This window comes from Prinia subflava, chromosome 3, assembly GCF_021018805.1.
Source record: "Prinia subflava isolate CZ2003 ecotype Zambia chromosome 3, Cam_Psub_1.2, whole genome shotgun sequence".
NCBI classification, from domain to species: Eukaryota; Metazoa; Chordata; class Aves; order Passeriformes; family Cisticolidae; genus Prinia; species Prinia subflava.
Genome location: NC_086249.1, coordinates 5,160,422 through 5,178,033, shown reverse-complemented (window position 1 = coordinate 5,178,033; position 17,612 = coordinate 5,160,422). Strand labels below are relative to the sequence as shown.

The 17,612-nt window shown below is 43.9% G+C and overlaps 1 protein-coding gene across 1 annotated transcript; it reads right to left on the bottom strand.

The window, feature by feature from the left end:
- Window positions 1–3,757: 3,757 nt before the first annotated feature.
- On the bottom strand, window positions 3,758–16,078 carry LOC134548513 (OX-2 membrane glycoprotein-like). Its single transcript, XM_063393417.1, is given in 7 exon segments — window positions 3,758–7,421; window positions 7,424–7,579; window positions 8,119–8,430; window positions 13,658–13,993; window positions 15,422–15,488; window positions 15,491–15,596; window positions 16,053–16,078. Coding segments are annotated over 7 exon segments (1,140 nt in total). The 3' UTR covers window positions 3,758–7,284.
- Between the last annotated feature and the right edge of the window lie 1,534 nt (window positions 16,079–17,612).

Genomic DNA, 17,612 nt, shown 5'->3' with positions numbered 1-17,612 from the left:
GCTGGAAGATGCAGTTGTTTGTTTAAACAGAACTGTCCTAGGGGACTGTTTGTCCAAGCTAGACCTCTTATGATTTTAAAATTTCAGATAAAGTAGAGTGTTTGGACTGTGAGTACTGGAGCATGTCACCTTAGTTACTTAATTTTAGTTTCTGAATGAAAAAAGAGGTTTCAAATTCTGCTTAATTGTCCTATGCTTAAATTGAAGAGAACTTTCTGAGGGCTTCTCTCTTTTGGGCTTTAATTTTGCTATTTTTGGTGATGCCAAAGAGAAGAATTACTAATTAAGAGAAAGACAGTTCATCAGCAGCGTTATAGCACTGTATTTCTGCCCCTCTTTCTGGTGGTTCTTGTTTGTTTGCAGTTTTGCAAGAGACCAAGGGACATCCTGCTCCTGGTCACAGTCTACAGATGAAGGGGTGAGGAAGAAATAAAATGTTGATTCACTCCTGGCTGCAAGTCCAGACTCCAAGAGGGGCAGACATTTGATTGGAAAATGCCATGAGAGCAGGTTATCGCCAGAAAGGTTCATTTCCCTTATTTTCTGTTGGCAGCATGTGTACTTCAGTTAGGAATTTATGGGAATTTTATCAGAAATCAGTTGAGGAGCACAAAGTGATATCCAGTGCCAGATCCCTCCTGCAGCATCAGCTCCCTGCTGTGCTCAGTCCTTATCTTTCCTGGCTGCTTTACCCATAGGCAGCCTCATGTCATATGCTGGCCATCAAGGGACAAAAAGGAGTGCAAACTGCTCCCATCCGTTGCTAATTAACTCTGCAGACTTCACAAAACAGGACATTTGCTCATAGTCTTAAGGGGTTCTCTTTCTAAGCACTCCTCGAGTTAGTTTTACCAAGTATCTCTGTGGCTTGGTTGTCCAACTGACCATGCTCCTCAAATTAAGTAGTTGCTGATTGCAACCTACAGATTGCAGGTAACATTCATGTTCCAAAGCTGATTTTGGGGGAAGTTTTACTCCTGGAAGCAGCCAAGACCTAAGCTCATGTTTTCTAACAAATTGCCAACTTGAGAGTTTTCCTGGGAATGTTATTTTCCCATATGGCTCCATTTTGAGATGCTTTCCCTGCCTTTGGGCTCTGTGTGCCCTTTTGCTATTTTCTCTCCTTCCCTCCTTCCTCCCTGGCTCCCACTTCCCAGCTCAACCCTGTGACAATCCTGGATGGAGAAGAACAAGAGGTGCCCAGCAGAAGAGAGGTGATCTGGGTGGGTGGACAGCATCTTCAAAGGTGTGGTAAGACAGAACAATATCAGGGAGACAAAACAACCTTGAAACAACCAGTAGAGGCAAAATAGGTGGCTGACTCAAGTGACAGGAATACAAATGACAAACTTGTTGTTTGAGGCAGAGATATTGCACTGGGTGATAGTTCAGCATCACGTCTGGATTCCACGGATCAGAAAAAGGGCAAAGAAAGAACAAATGTGCTAAGGACATGAAGGAAGCTGTAGAGAATCAAGGGGGGGGGTCCCCAAGCCTTCTTGCTCACCTTTCAGGAAAAACATCTGTCTCACTGTTGATGACTGATGCTGTTTCTTGGCAGTTTCCAGCTTCAGTTTTTCCAGGCCTTCCAACCAATGTCTGTCAGATCCACAGCAGAGTGATGCAGAGTGATGCACAAAGCTGAGACCAGAGGAATTAAACATGCACAATGACCACAAAATCCTTCTGCTGGGCCAGAGCTCTCTGGAGGGCCTGGTACATCAGTGCCTTTTAGCCAGGGATGTTATTACCTATGACCCAGGATTGGGCCCTTTTTGTTTTGCATCCTAGTCAGAAAGTTTTCACCTCTGTGGAGCCTGCAGGAAACTCAGCACTTTCTCTTAGTGATGCAGCAAAGGTCTTGGTTTCCCCGTTTAGCCTGAGCTAGATTCCAAGGAATGTCTTGATGCGGTCAGAAATTGTTAAAATACAGATTTTCAGAAAGAAATGTTGAAGTTATATACATAAATACTAAAGTACTGAGTAGACAACTGACACCTTATTTCTGTTAATAAATCCTAGAAAGTAGGCACCCTACATTTAATATGCTTAAAATTAAACCAAAGATTCTCAGAAAGTAGGTATGCAAAAATTCTCAGAAAACTACACTAGGACATTTCCCCTTTTTCCTCTTTGGGTATATGTTCTGGTATTTAGAGGGAATCCTGCAACAAACAATGATATTTCTTGTCACTCAGATGATGGGCAGATAAAATCCACCACAATCTCTTTTATGAAAATAGCTACATTCCTGTAAACAAGAAAGGCTCAAGCCAAATTGATTTCTTTAAACTGAAATGTAAGCCTGGGTGTTTATAATGAGACCTGGGCTTTCTGCAATTTACCTAAAGGATGATATAAAATAAAATATTCTGATTGAAAAAAAAAAGGTTTTTTTCTTCTTTGTACTAAAATCTGTAGGGGTTTTTTTTCTGCAAGGTTTTCATTCCATCTTAGCCTATCATGTACAATTTCAAATGCTCTTTTACTAAACTAAGCTGCCTTTTCCTTAGGGTGGTTATGGACCACAGCTTCTGACACCTTAGAGAATTTAAAACTCTGTGTTGTGTAGGGGTCTGAGACTGAGGATTCTCTCAAGCTTCCCAGAAATTTCAGGTAGCTTTCCTCAAAGTTGAGCAGACTACAAGAGAGTCCATCTACAAAGAGTTGGACAAATATTCAGTGCTCCTTTCACACACAGCTTTCTATGTCCAAAGATGAAAGCAGCAGAGATATGAGAAGGCCCTTTTTATGGCTTCCAAAAACATGAGCAATTTCTGGTGTACTGAGAGTGAAGACAAAAATACACTTGATTTATATCTGCCTGGCTTGATAGTCTAATTTAAAAAAGAGAAAAATGTAATCAATTAGTGCAATTCTCATATTTCAGCTGATTTCCAGGGGTTCAATGCTAAAATTCAATGAAAAACAATTATATTTAATTGTTTATATTTAATTTAGCTTATATTTTATTCCGTGCCTGATTTAGTAAGAAATTTTACTGGTGTGATATTCAGATGAATCATTCCCCCAGGGTCACGCAATGGAGAACTGATGAATGATGCTTTCAAAGGTCTATCACCAAAACAAAGTTTCTTTTCACTGTAAAAAATTAGTCCCATGCCTCTGCCAGCACTGGTTTCAGAAGACAAATATTCTTCCTATTTCAGCCAGTCCCTGTAAAATATCTAAGACAAACATTTCAGCTACATTTCAAAGTCATATCTTCAGCCAGAGCTGTTGGGGCCAGTTTGCTCACATTTTACTGCTCTCTTAGAACCAGGAACCCAATGTCTAGGCAGAGAAAAATACCATCACAATACACCTCTGAAATAGCCTGGCATGCCAAAAGAGAAGCATGGACATTTTATACAGCCTGAAGTACCTTCATTTTATTTATCTGTGTATCTATCTCAACTATTTAAAACAATTCTTACATGAGATAAAATCTTAACCCAAATCAGCTAACGTCAGGGTCAAAGGATCCCAAAGTTGAGAGGTGCAGGCTACATTTCCTTTATAAAGAGAGGCACATTACCCAGAACCAGTTTTATCTAAGTGGGAGGCAAGCAGGAAGATGGCATTCCCACTTGCCCTTTTCCCATCAGTCAGGAGAAATTGTACCCTGCATCAACCCCACGTATCCCTAGGCTGGACAAAATGCAGTGACACAAAGTGGCCAAAGGCAGAGTTGGGTGAGACTGAAAACTGCCCAGCCTCAAAACAGGCAAAAATCCTAGGCGTTTTTTTGTTTGTTTGTTTTGTTTTGTTTTTTATGCTGGCAGCAGTAGCTCAGAACACTCCTGTAGAATTTATTTTGAAAATATAGTCTGCTTCCATTTACTTACAAAGTTAATCTGCTTCATATCACTTGTATTGGAGGAGAAGAATAGAGCAGTCTATTTCACTTAAATATCCTACCAATTTTATTTCTATTTCTCATTTTAAGCTCCACACCAACATCATCTACTGCCTCCACCTACAGCCATGCAGGGCAACAGCAGACAAAAGGTGTTGGGGATCAAACTCACCCATTTGTTAAAATCACACATTTATTAAACACTAGGTGTCTGTATAAACCCATTTGAAATAAAACCTCCAAGGAATTCTTACAAATTGTTAACAGAAGTGACTGGACAGACAAGCACAAACTAATCACAAAGAAATCTTATAACAGCAGTTAAAAGGTTCATCATTCACAGTCAAAACTTCTGATTCCCAGCCATGCTTTTGTTTATTCCACAAAAGATGGTTTGTATCTATTTCATATTGTTTTTTTCCCCCATGGCTATCAGCCAGTTAATTATCCATAGTCTGTATTCTTGCCTTAATTTCATTTCTACAAGGCCAAACACCACAGCAGTAGCACACAGCATTTTATGCCACTGCATCTTAGTAGATGGCTTTGTACAGCATGAAGGTAAGTGCATGTATTGGCTTTAAGTGTTCTGTGACTGGATGCTATGTTTTCATTCTGATATCATGAATGAACAATCAGTCTGGTACAGAAGTTTACCTGTGAGCCATTGCATCCCTCACCCAACCGCTGGACCTATCATGCTTGTAAGCAGAAACCTCTAAAAGCTTTAAAAATCTCTACATTCAGCTAAAATGTAGAAGAAACACAAACTCACACACAGATACTTTTGTGACTCCAAGCCCTGCTTTCCCAGACTCCAGGTAGTGGAGAAAACTTGCAGAAAGCAATAATAGACACGGCCATTTTCCTGGGTTTGAATGGATTTCTCACTGGCATTGTGCCTTTCTCTGCTCGCTCAGGAAATCCCTTTCTCTACCCATGTCTAAACTCCCTGTTTCTTCAAGAGATGTTTTTTTAATTTAAAAAACCCAACAAACCAAACAACAAAAACAACAAAACCTTGGTCTAAACACAAGCAGAAACCTCACGTTAAAACTCAAATAAACTGCTCTAAATTGCAAGTGCAAACTCTGCAGAATGGCAAGAGCTGAGGCCACACAGCCTGCTCAAGAAGGGTGCCAGGGGCTCTCCACCCCCTTCCTGCCCTCCACAAACCCAGGGGAAAACCTTCTTCTCCCCTGGCCTCTTCCCTCATCAAGGAAGAAATGAAATTACAGTGGTGGAAGTTTGGACAAACCATTACTTCCTCCTCTGACAATTAGGGGGCAACAGAGGAAAAACCCCATTTCTAACAGCTGCAGCCAGTTCCCCTTTCCTCTTACCAGCTGTGTTATTTCTAGATGTTAGGGGGGGCTAAGAGAAGTATTTTATAGCAAAGACCAGGTTTACTCATTCCTAACTCGTTCACTCGCTTTCATTTTGGTTCACTTGGCTTTTTGACTGCAACTTAGTGATTCATGTGGGATGCTCATTTGAAATACATGGATGAGGAAAAAAACAGATTATATGCATTTGCTCCAGGAAGCCAGAAGGAGAGAAAACAGCCTGCACTGGTGGCTTCCCACAAAACCAGCGTGAGCCAGGTGGGTTCATTTCTCCTTCCCTAAGTCTACAAGACTTCATGAGCATATGTTGCAATTCAGGGAGTTACAGGAGACTGCAGCTCAGATCTGACCCACTGCTTAGAAGCAAAGCGTTGTCAGGATAGGGAATACTCCTTGCCCTGCACTGGTACTTATCTGCCCATACGGAAATAAATAAAGCAGTCACCTCCTCAGACCTGCCAGCCTCCTGCTTCCCACTGCACTCAGTGCCACTACACCAGGACACAAACAAAATGCACTGGACAACCTTCTAACCCTGCAACTGCCCTTTTATTGCCCTGTTTCTTCCTGCAGGTGGGTGGGATGCCAGGAAACACAAGGCAGGTCTGATAGATCAGGGACATTAAGAAGGGGGCTGTGGAAACCCCTGAGAAACACCTATGTGCCTTTTACATTGCTTTCCAGGAGAAGTTGCTGGAAATTGGACTTGGCACTTCCTCATGACTCCTGGCTTGAAGCCTGTTGCTCCTGGCACCTGGGTTATAAGTTCAGGCTGGCTGCAGCCTTGGCCTGATCTCTTGTGCCCTTTGGGGAACAAGTGCAACACCTGAAGGTCAGAGCAGTGGGCTGTTCCACAGGTTTTCTGCAGCCCAGCGCCTGGTGGGGGGCTCCTTTGGTCCATCAGGAACACTTTCCAAGCCAGTAGCCTTACAAAATGCTGTAGCCTTTTTTCAGACAATCCTCCATCCACTTTTGAGCTTATAATGGTAAAATATCAAAGAGTAATAAATAATGTTAAAACTCCCCAAAATAGAAAGCATGAGTTCCACTAAATGGATCCACACAGCTTGAATTTCAAATAAATACTTTACATTTTTTCTTACAAAACAGAATATTACCGTGTAATAAAATAAATATATGTCTATTGTAAATTGTCCCTTTTTTATTTTTCTCTTGGAGAAAGTCACAGGAGGTTTGCTTGGAAGCTTGAGGTGCTATTTTAAGAGTTTCTCTCTTGTGTAGGTTGGGCTGTTTCTCAGGTGTTCAGTGGTGCATTGAAGCTGGGGGACACCACAGGAGCCCACCTGCCTGCAGCTCCATACTGCCTGCACTTCTTGGCTTTGGTGCAGGCAGAAAGTACCTGATGAAAGAGAGGTTGTTGTGTTTATTTCTTCAAAATATATGGAAGTTTTAAGTGTGAGGGTAAAGATCCCGGATATTTCTATTGCCAAGTGAGTCCTTGCATCTCTCTGTGAGGGGAGACTAAAGTTTTCCCCTTGCAATCCCACCAGCAGCCTTCAACTCGGTCCTAGAGGTACAGCACCCATGGAAGACGTGTTGCATTTCCTCCACTGCTTCTTTTTCTCCAAAATTTTCACCAAAATCCAGGGTGCACATGCTAGGCATAAAATGCAAGGAGGATGAGGAGCCATCAAAAACTAAGACGGTGATTTTTTGAAATGATGCCACTTCACTCAGTTTACCCCCACCTCAGGCTTGTATCCTGCACCCCCTGCACTAGGATAGCCTTTTTGGACAACCAGCAGTGCCTCAGCCTGTGCCCCAGCATGGCACCTTGGGCTTCCCTCACAGAGGCATGGTTTTTCTCTACTGCCACATTTTGTTTGAGACCCATCCTCAAAGCTGCTGCCTTTGTGAGCTGCACTGGCTGTGCTGAGGGAAGTTATTTTAGGAGCTGCAGAAGACCAGTCCAAGGGCCTGGCCACGGCTTACACAACTATTTTGTGCATAAATATAGTAGTAGAGTGAGGCTTGCACGGCAGCAAGTCTTGTCATTGGCAAAGTGAAAGTTTTCCAGCTGTCAGCACTCCTGGGCACCTGTAGGCCAGCTGTGCAGAATCAGGTTTCCCCTTCCCAGCTGTCTGGCTGGGGGCTCATTCCTGTGTCCCTCTCCAGCCCAGGTACAGCCTGGCTTGGGCAGGTTGTGGTATTGAGCCCCAAGACCAGCAGGGGTGAATTTTGCAGCACCCTGAGGAAGGCAGACCTACCCAGCACTGCCAGGTGGGGTTTCTCTCTGGGTCACGTAGGTGCCTGTGGCAGTGGTAGAGAAGGCAGGTGAGAAGGAGAAGGGTGGTCAGGGGCACCAGGACCCCCACTGCAATGACAGTGGCTGGTGCCGTGCTGCTCTCTGGACCTGTGGGGAAAGCAGCAGGTACTCAGTTTGTGCATAAAGTAAAGAAACAACCCAAAACCCATTTCAAGCATCCCTTGGCCATTCCCTGGGGTGAAATGGGGTGGATAGGGGAACTGGGAGCACATTCCAGTATGATGCACACAAGTGGCACTGCCAGCAGACCTGGGCTTGGGGTCTGATGTTAAGGTCAGGCATGCAGAACCCAGCCCCTCTGAGCTACCCAAGGCTGGCACATCTTGGTTTGTCATGTCATGTGACAGGGGAACCCTGTCACAAATAGTCCTTCACAGAGTCTGGGAGGCTGGGGCACATCATGGTGGGTAAGGGGACCTGAGGAACAGTAGGACATTAGTGCCACTGGCCAGGGCACCTGGATGTTCCACGGCACCTCCCCCATCCCTCCCAAGCCCAGCCACAGCTGCTCTTCCAGGTGCCTTCCCCACCTGCTCCCAGCTCTCTGAGGAGTTTCCTGATCTACCCCAGAAGCTGCTTCCCATTTTCTGCCCCACTCCAGAGCAGGAGCAGAGTTACATACTGACCCTGCTTCAGGCTGTCTGTGGGTAGGACCAGGGTCACATTCAGAGAAGGATGTTCTATCACGCAAGTGATGAGGTACTCCTGAAGGATTTTGGAGTGGGTGTGGGTAAAATTACTGATGACAGTCACAGTCTGGTTGCTCAACATTATGTGGTACTCCCTTGGTTTCTGCTGCAGGATGCCGGGAAGGTGCCAGGTTATTTTTGGAGCTGGTTTCCCTGTTGCTGAGCAGCTCATCCCCACCATTTTCTCGGAGTCCTCAGCTTTGTCTGGACTGGGTAGAAGCTTAGTTTCCACTTTGGGGTCTGAGATGACTGTAAACAACAAAGTAACAGAGTCCATTAGTTTCTGCTGATGTTTGAGTAAAGAGCATCTGTATTTAGATTTATTTTGGAGAAAAAGGTTGCTATCTAATCTTAGGTCCCCTTTCCCAAAGACCCAGCAGTGATGAATAAACACGAAAGTGATCAGACAGCAGTCTGGAAGTGGAGAGCTAGAGAAAAGAAAGGGCAAGAGGGTAGAAGCATCTGTTTCAGTTCTGTTACTAGCAGCAGTATCCCTGCTGAGAAGTGGTGCTTGTGGATGAGTTAAAAGCAGAAGGTAGTGAAACTGTGAAGTTACATGTCCTTTTCTCTCTGAAAGAGCTGAACTGCTTAAATTTGAGTTAGAATTATTTTCCTTTAAAATTACCTGAAGGATTAGCTTTACTGCTCTTTGAGGTGTGTAGAGCTGCAAATCAAAAGATTAAATGCCTCTATTTATGCAAGACAGTAATAGTGAACTTGTATGTGGTTACACTGTTGGATTTCACCTGTGGAGGGTTTGTGGTTGTATACCTTTGTTTCCTCTTGTAAGTGGGTTTTGGGTGGATCATAGCATCCCTCAAAACTATCATGAAAGATCACTTCTTCTGAACACTCTCACTCCAGATAGCATTTGTGAATGCTATCACATTTAATTTTAGTCTGGAAGAAGGATGAACTACAGACATCATTGATGCATACTCACATGAAGCCTACTTGTTGATTCCTATTTATACAAACTGCATTTGCAAGGAATAGATAAAGGGAAGAAGTTCAGGAAGTCAATTTCAACCTGGATAGAACTACAGGTGAGATCTGAACACATAAAGCATGTCCCATGTGAAAAATTGCTTGTTTATCCTTTGGTCATAATTTAGGTCAGAAGGGACTTCAGGAGATTGCCTAGTTCAATCCTCTCAGTTTGATAAGGTCAGACCATTATCTAGAAGGCATGTAGTTCCATTTGGGTGTGCAATCCATGGGTTTCTGCATGGCAGCTCACCAGCCTGCCTTCTACTGCAGTGCCTGTGCTGATGGAATAGGGGTCTAAACCACACTCTACTTCCAGGTCTCTGTTTCTGAGAATATTGCTTTTTTAATGCATTTAAGTCCAGTGGCAATTCTAGTTTCAATCAGGTCTGAATTAACATAAATGCCCTCTGATTAAAAAAGTATCCACTACTCTAATTAGTAGAACTCCATGTGTACATTACTACTTACATAAGGAAAATAACAATGGTAAGTGTAATATTTATGCTGAAATTAATTTTTGTCCCAACACTAGAACATACAATTATCATTTAGCAATCTTGCTTTTAAACAAGCAAACAAAACTTATTTTTGTTCTTCCTAGGAAAACCAATGATTTTTTCTTCTGTGAGGCAAAGATTTGCCTGCGAGGCGTAGCAGACTGCAAAAAGGGGGAAATGTGTGTGCCAGGTTCATAATGGCACCTATAACCTCCTGGTACAATTCCAGATGCATCTCAAAAGGTTGTCTGTGTCTTCCAAGCCATAACTGCCAGAGGGTGGAAGCAAGACTTTGTATACCACCAATTTTGCTGCTTTTTGTTTGTTGTTTGATTTTTTACAAGCCTGACCTCATTTACTTATTATGGTTTGTTACATTCCCCTGTGGGAATGGTTTCTACACCCTCAGGGACCCCTAGAGCTTGTACTATGTAGTTTGACCCTTCCCTCCCTTTCTGACCCCATTGGCTGTGTTCCAATTTGTCCCTCCCTGACAAGAGCTGAGAAAAGACCCTGTTCCTCTGTGCACGCTCTCTTTCCCTCTGGAGACCACCTGGAATAAACATCTTACTGCAGCTAAGGGTTAGAGCCTCTTTTGAATCCTTTTTCCTGTCTTTGATATATTCCTCTAGAGCCTGAGAAGGACTGAGCTAGCTTAGACTCTCGGAAGGGTTAAAAAGAAGATTTATTATCAATGGTTGTGCAAGCTTAGAAAAATACACTTGTATTTCTCAGTTTTTGCATCAACCATAGACAAAAACTCAACCCCCACAGAGTTGCTGAAACCTCTGAGAAAAACAAGGAAAGTGTGTAGGGGGATTTCAGTTGGAACTTCTCAAAATCTCTGAGGTATGAAAAGACTAGTATCACAAACAATTTATGTTTTGATTAATAAATGGTCTCTGAACTTCTTCTTTCACTCACATGATGCATAAAATAACATGTCCACCCACAGCACTAACTTCAATATATTAGGTAGCAAATATTAGGTAGCAAAATTCAAAATAAATCAAAGGGAGAAGTCACAGATGTTACCATGGAGGATGAGAAAAAATTCTCAGTTCCTTGCCAGAAACACATGCACTCTGCACCTGCACTTCTTCTGACTAAGCAGTTCTCTCTCCTCACAATGGACCCCAAGGAATGATCCTGTAGGGCTGAGCTTCTCTAGCAAATGTCTGTAATAGATGCACTGTCAAAACCTGTAAGTGCTTGCTTTTGCAGTAAAATCCCACTACACTCTTTGCTTGTATGTGCTGGCTGTTCATGTTTGATGCATACACTTAACTGCTCCTTTTGCCTTTCATTAAGATACTTGTTTCCAGTGAAAAAGTCTTTGCCTGAGATGTTGTGTGCCATTACTTGCTTATCTGAGCTCTGTCAGCATTCCCAAATATTTGAAAAAGGGACCTTCTGTAATGGCTTTCTGTAATTAGAGGGGGACCATCAGGTCATGATATGCTTTTTATTTTTAAAGGTTTAGCAGTGGTGTTACAGAGAATGATAAAAGATTGTAGGAATCATAGTATGCCTCATGATGACAGAAAGCTTTTTCAAACCATATGGGTGTTTACCAGCAGTACTGTGCCTTGGTTTCCCTGTCTAAGAAATTGTGATGGCATTTTTCTGACTGTGCTCAAGACTTCCAGGCAAATGGTGCCATCTACAGCAAAGGCAGGCAGTCTCCAAAGATGCCACAGCAAATGTGCTGTGTCCAGGGAATTTCGTGACTTCAGCAAGTCTTGCCTATTGTCATGTGGCACATTCCCCTCTCCATACCTCTCCCTCAATCCCATCCTGGATTTCATTCTCATCCTCTTTGACAATGAAGGTTGGCAAAACATTTCCAAAGTGAAATGAAGGAGGAAAGGCATCAGGCTGTTCAAAAGAGACCCACCAAGCTTGCTTGATACTAGTCTGTTCCAAAATGGATTTTGCTGTAGGGTAGGACATTTCTGCTTCTTCCTGGGTTTGCTGTTCTCAGCCAGGCAGGTGTGACATCCCTCCAGTCACACCTGTTTCTTTTCTCACAGTGTTGTATCCAGTTCTTAGGTGATTTCGCTTCCCCTCATCACATGGTGATGGTGCCCGTCCTGTCCTGGAACAGCCAGGCTTGCAAAGGCTGCTGCAATCGGGCAATTACCCTCTTGTAAATTCCCTGGCAGTCCCCTCTGAGGGCAAAGACGTGGCAGTGTTTCATTTTCACCTTGCCCTGAACCTCTGAGCCTTGGGAGATTCCTGCTGGCTTCACTCTCCCTCATGGGGCACCCTCTGGGCTTGCTCAGACAAGTTGTTCCTGTCATTAGGAGCTGGGGAATAATGAGCAAGTCTGTGGCTTTTAAGTAGTGTTGTATAAATTAGCTTCAGTGAAATGACCATACATGAACTAAAGCCTTCTGTGGGAGTGCCAAATGCTCCATTTGTTCATGGTGACCCTCCAGGGCTGGTTTGATACAGCACATTTCAGGAAGGCCACCATGACCTCAGTGAGGCAGCCTCTGGCAGTGGCCTGTGGGCCTATGAGAGAAGCTGAACCCTTCTCACTTGATGCGTTCTCATCTGAGATGCAGGAAGAGATGCTTGCATGAGTGTGTGTGGCAGCAGAAAAAAATCCCTTTTTTTTTTTAGGAGTGCTCTGGTGAAGGATGAACCATAGCCGAAAAGGTTGGGAATTTCCCCAAAACCAAAACCAAAAGAAATCTCTGTGTTTAGATTTACATCGTTAAAAAGAACGGGATCCCTCAGCAAGGCACTTCCATGTTTTTCCTATAATGTATAATCAGGGTTTACCCTCTGAATGACTCAGAACTGGATTTCTTTAGGAACTTTCCTCTTCATATATGAAATACAGCATGAATTTCTCCCCATTTCTCTTTTCTGCCCTAGTTTTCCCAAAAGAGGGGAAAAACCCCTTTTGTTCCAGACCTGGTTTTCCCTTGTATTTTCCACCACCACCTCCTATCCCCTATGAGTTAGGAGCTTCCTTTCTCCACACAGAGGACTCCAGAGACATGTGTGGACATACGTGTCTGTGTTTTTGTCAGCAGAAGGTACTAGGAATAAACAAAATCCCCCCTCTGCAGGGGTCATATCACCAGCAACAGGGCACAAACACTGCTACTCTCCTCATGGGATATGATCCTTGGCCAGTTTCTCCACAGCAGTCTCATCCCTGAGGAAGCCAGGAGCCAACAGGTTGCCCTCAGAGCATGTTTAATGTCTCAGCTTTCTCAGCTGGACAAACCCCAGCAGCTTTCCTCGAAAGATATGCAGCTTGTCACTCTTAGTTCTTCTGAGTTCATCTATTTGTCTTTATTTCAGGTTGCACTTGCTAGGTGATGATTTCATATGGAGGTGACAAACATTGCCATCTTGACTCTAACTTGTTTCAACTCTCTTTTTTAAGCTAGTTGATGCTGACTTGCTCAAGATATTCGTGTGTCAAATCCCATGAGCTGTACAGTATTTCAGCCTTCTTTTTTTTTTTTTTTTTTTTAATCCGTTTCCTGACCCCAGCTCAACTGCTGTTATTTTTACTCTACCTTCAAAATGAGCTTCCAGCTATTCTGGTCATGCATGTGCCTCTTTGCCTTTTGAGTACTTTGCAATTTTTTTACAACCAAATGCAGAGCGAGTTAAAAATTGCCTGATTTCCAGGATTAGAAAGTGAGAGCAGCAGTGAAAGGAAGCAGAGGAGCACAGGGTTCATGGCTGTGGCCAGGCAGCTGTCAGCACAGTACAGGACCAGGGAAACTTGGAGGAAGTCATGGGTTACGCATGAATTTTGAATCTTGCTGTTGCTGACTAGAAAGGGAAGAAAATTAAAGAACTGTTCAACGCTGGTTTCCCATCAGAGACAAAACCAGAGAGGGACAGAGCCAGGGAGAACCATTTTCCCCAGATCAATGTAGCAATGTTAGGGGAAATTTTTACAGGAAAAATGACTCGGTCCTCAGCTGAGTGCCCGTACACAAATTACAGTGCCTTACCATAGACATTGAGACACGTCCTGCCGGTGACAGCCCCCGAGGGAAATGTGTTGAAGATGCATTTGTAGCATCCTTCATCTTGGAGGGTCACTCCATGAAGGGAGATGGCTGAGGCTTGTAACTCGCTGCGGGCAAAGCTCACGTGGCTGACATAGGCCTTGGCTATCTTCTGGCCATTCATGGTACTGTAGGTTGCTATGTTGTCTTCAGCCCCGTCCATCTCCTTCTGCCAGGTCACCTGTATCACATCGTCTTTTGTGACTGACCGGCATGAAAAGGTGACGTTTCCTCCCACCTGGACTGACTGGACCTTTCTGTTCATCACTTGCACAAAAGCTGGGGGAGAAGGAGGTGCCACACTCAGCATTTCTTACAGTCTTCTGCAGCCCAACCCCAGCAGAGGCCCCCACAGCCCCTCAATTTTCATTTCCAAGCAGAGCAACTCTGGAGGATTTCTCTATCCCTCTATCCTGGGAAAAACTGAAAATGCAGCTTGAAAGAACTACCCAGAGAGTTTCAGTGGACCTGCCTTCTCTCACACCAAGCATCTTGCCAGCCTGATACCTGTGCTGCAGAGAGCACCACTGAGAAAGGCTGTTCTGGTGTTGGGAGTCACTGATTTGTCTGCTAGGACTGCTATCCCATGGGCACCCATGGACAGATTCCATAAATTTTCAGCCATGCTGATGACCAAACTGCTGTTGGCCCAATACCACCCTCTTAGCCCTCCTGTGGCATGGGGTGAAGCAAATCAGTAAAACTACTAAAAATTATTATGTGTCTCACTATACAGCATGTATTCACACTTGTCAGAGACTGGCAAAGATCAGAAAAACAGAAGAAAAAAGCAAGGTAAGAGGCAAACAACATCTGTTCTCTTATCTCAACATGGAAGTCATGCTGCTGAGAAACAGCTGCAGAAGAGACCCTACTGAAGGCCCACAGGCAGAAAACTTTCACAGCATAAATGCCATAGTATTAAAATTCTCCAATGAGAAGAAGAAAACATCAGCCTCGTCTCCCAATTCATAGACATGAAAAAATTTTTACGGTTACAGGCAAGGTGAAGCTGACAGCTCAGCGCCACAGTTCTCTTGGCATAATAGTTTTCAAGGTTTATTTGTGCATGTCAGCATGTCAGCATGAGCAGTAACAGCTGCAGCGTTGAAAACATAATTCACAAGAAAGGCTGAGGCTGTCTGCAGTGCCCAGAGGTACACTAGGCTAACCTACTGGACAAAATGCTCTGAAATTCTGGCTGTGACCACGGCCAGGCAGATTTCCATCAAAGACCAAGAAGCCAGTTGTCAAGCTGTGCCAGTCACTTTGCTTTCCAGATCTCACCAGTGCCAGACTACAAACCATGATCATGAAAGCTAGTTTGAAACTAATTTGGCCTTTTCTACATGACTTTTAAATGCAAAACTGGTGTAATACACGCATGCTTTTGGTGGCCTGAGCAAATACCTACAAGCATTGTTTGCCTGCTTTATAATTTGCCCATTGCAAAAAGTTTATACATCTCTCTGGCATTTATAAATGCACTGGTGGTAAATTAAGAAGTGGATGCAACCAGCAGTGACACTCCTGAGCCTCAGGTAAGTAGTACAGTGCCACAAGTGCCCTGTCACCACTAGGCTTGCCCCAGGTGGGTCAAGGTGGGGACTGCAGCACCAGCAGCACAGAAGGAGGCTGGCACAGCCACTGAGGTCCCTAATGATGTTAGGATAATGACACAGACACCCAGACAGACAAGGGAGTTACCTGGGGCAGTGGTCCAGATGGTGGAGAGGAGCAGGCAAGTGACCATCATCATCTTAGCTGTGTGCTCAGTGAGACGAGCGAGGGACCCACTGAGTGCCACTTCCCCTTTCTTATACGATTCGCACTTACTCTCGGGACATCCCCCCATGAGTAAATGCCACCTTGTGAGAGCCTCCTGCTCTATGACACAGCTGAATTTTAGGGGGTATGACAACAAATGTCAAAGCCGGGAACTCAGCTTTTCCCAGCTGTGCTTCTAAGCAGGGAGGCGTACTGGGTTTTTCACAACAACTTTGTCCGTAAGTTTGGGTTTTCATAAGCACCTAAATACAAGCACAGATTTCAAAACTGGCTGAGCACCTTGTGTCTGTGGGTTGCAGGAGGAAAGGCCACCCTGGCTTTGACCTGAGCTCCAGGAAAAGCCATGCTGCCATGAGTAGTGCAAATGTAACTCGGAGGAGTTACAGCTACAGTTAGAGCTGACTGTAACCCATCATCAGTGAAGACCCAGGAGCTGCTGATGCTTCTCTAACACAACTATTTTTCTAGGTTAAAGAGACCAAAGCAAGCCAAGAGGCAGACTCATTAGGTCATGTGTTGCCTCAGGGAAAGAGCAGAGCCTTGGCCCCACCTCTCCTCCATTGGGGTTGCCCCCATCTCCACAGGTCCATGATCTTTCCCCAGCCCTGTCCCTTGGAAAGGCAGGGTTGCCCTTCCACAAGCACAGCCTTTCTCCTCCCCATCACCAAAGCTGACATAAAAATAAGTCACACAACTTGTCTGAGTCATTGTTTTTGTGCCTTTTTACTTTGTCATTGTCAGTGTGAACACACATTGCCTGTGTTCCCCTTTTTGTGTGGGTTGTGATCACTGCTGAAACCAGCCAAGCCCTCAGCCCACAGGAGCCTCTCCTATGGCACAGTGGGGCAGCCAGACTGTGAAACCTCATTTGCTAATCAAACTTCTACTACTAAATTGTGTTTCATATTTCTGATTTCTGATGAGGTGGCTTACATTTTTGCTAATTCTTACTACTCCAAATGACTATGATTGCAAACAAAATGTTTTCTCTCTTTTGAGAGAATGGCTGCACAGATTAGCCTTGAATTATGCAAATCTATTGCAAGCCAGCAGGCCCAAACCACAAAGTGATACAAAAAATTCTCAAACATGTGTTCACATTTGAAAACTTCTCTCTTTAGTGGTTCTGTTATCTTCTCTTATCTGAGAACAGAAACAGCTCAAGTATCAGTGTTCCTCTAAAGAAACATTTTGGATGTGCTTTTGAGTAGGTTCAAGAATTCATTCCCGTGAATCTGAAAAATACAGTTGCTTCATACTATTGTCTTTTTCCTCTGAGATATCTTGTTTTCCTTTCCTTGAGTCATTTGCATAGTTCCACTTTCCTGCAAAATTTCTGGAAGGGCATTCCGTCCTGGTCAAAATATGAGATCACCACTTAGCCATCACAAAAGGAACTGCACTTGATTTAAAAAGAATTGCAAGCCCAACTGGTATGTAGGAAATATTCTTGTCAGCTTTAACCAACTTATTTTCTCCCAGAAACACTCGGATCTTCCAGAACCCTTAAAAACTGTGTGCTGCTGGTAGAAACACTTTTCAACAAAGAGCAAACTTTCAGTCTCACCAAAGGACAGAGATGGCTCTGCCGGTGGGAAAAAATTTGTTTGCTTGAATTTGTTACAGCACCCCTGGTGAGAAAAAGCTGTGTATGCTGGCTGCTCCTTCCAAGCTCTCCCTTTCCTCTGACAGCTCCTGGTACCACAGGAAACCTGAGCCTGCCAAAGATCCTTCATGAGTTGGTGTTTGCAATGCACATCCAACTGCTGCAGCATCTCTGTCAGACTGTTCCCCTCTCCAGGGACCAAACATCAGAGGTTGATTACTTCCTTTAAACATAACATTTCACTGATCATGTGAGATCAATTAACCCAAACTATTTGAAATTTGTGAATGTATCTTTAAGTGCATGTATTGTTGCTCTGTTCATCTTTGCACAAACTTTTCGTGGATTACAGATCCTCTCCTTCCTTGCCAGACAGGTGCCATGCTCTTCAGCTTCAGTTGGACAACATCCTCATTTCTGAGAACTGCGTGCCATGCCTCAGCTTCAGTCATATTCCAAAGACAGTGAAAGCCTGGGGATAACCTAGGCAGAAGTATTTCTGTA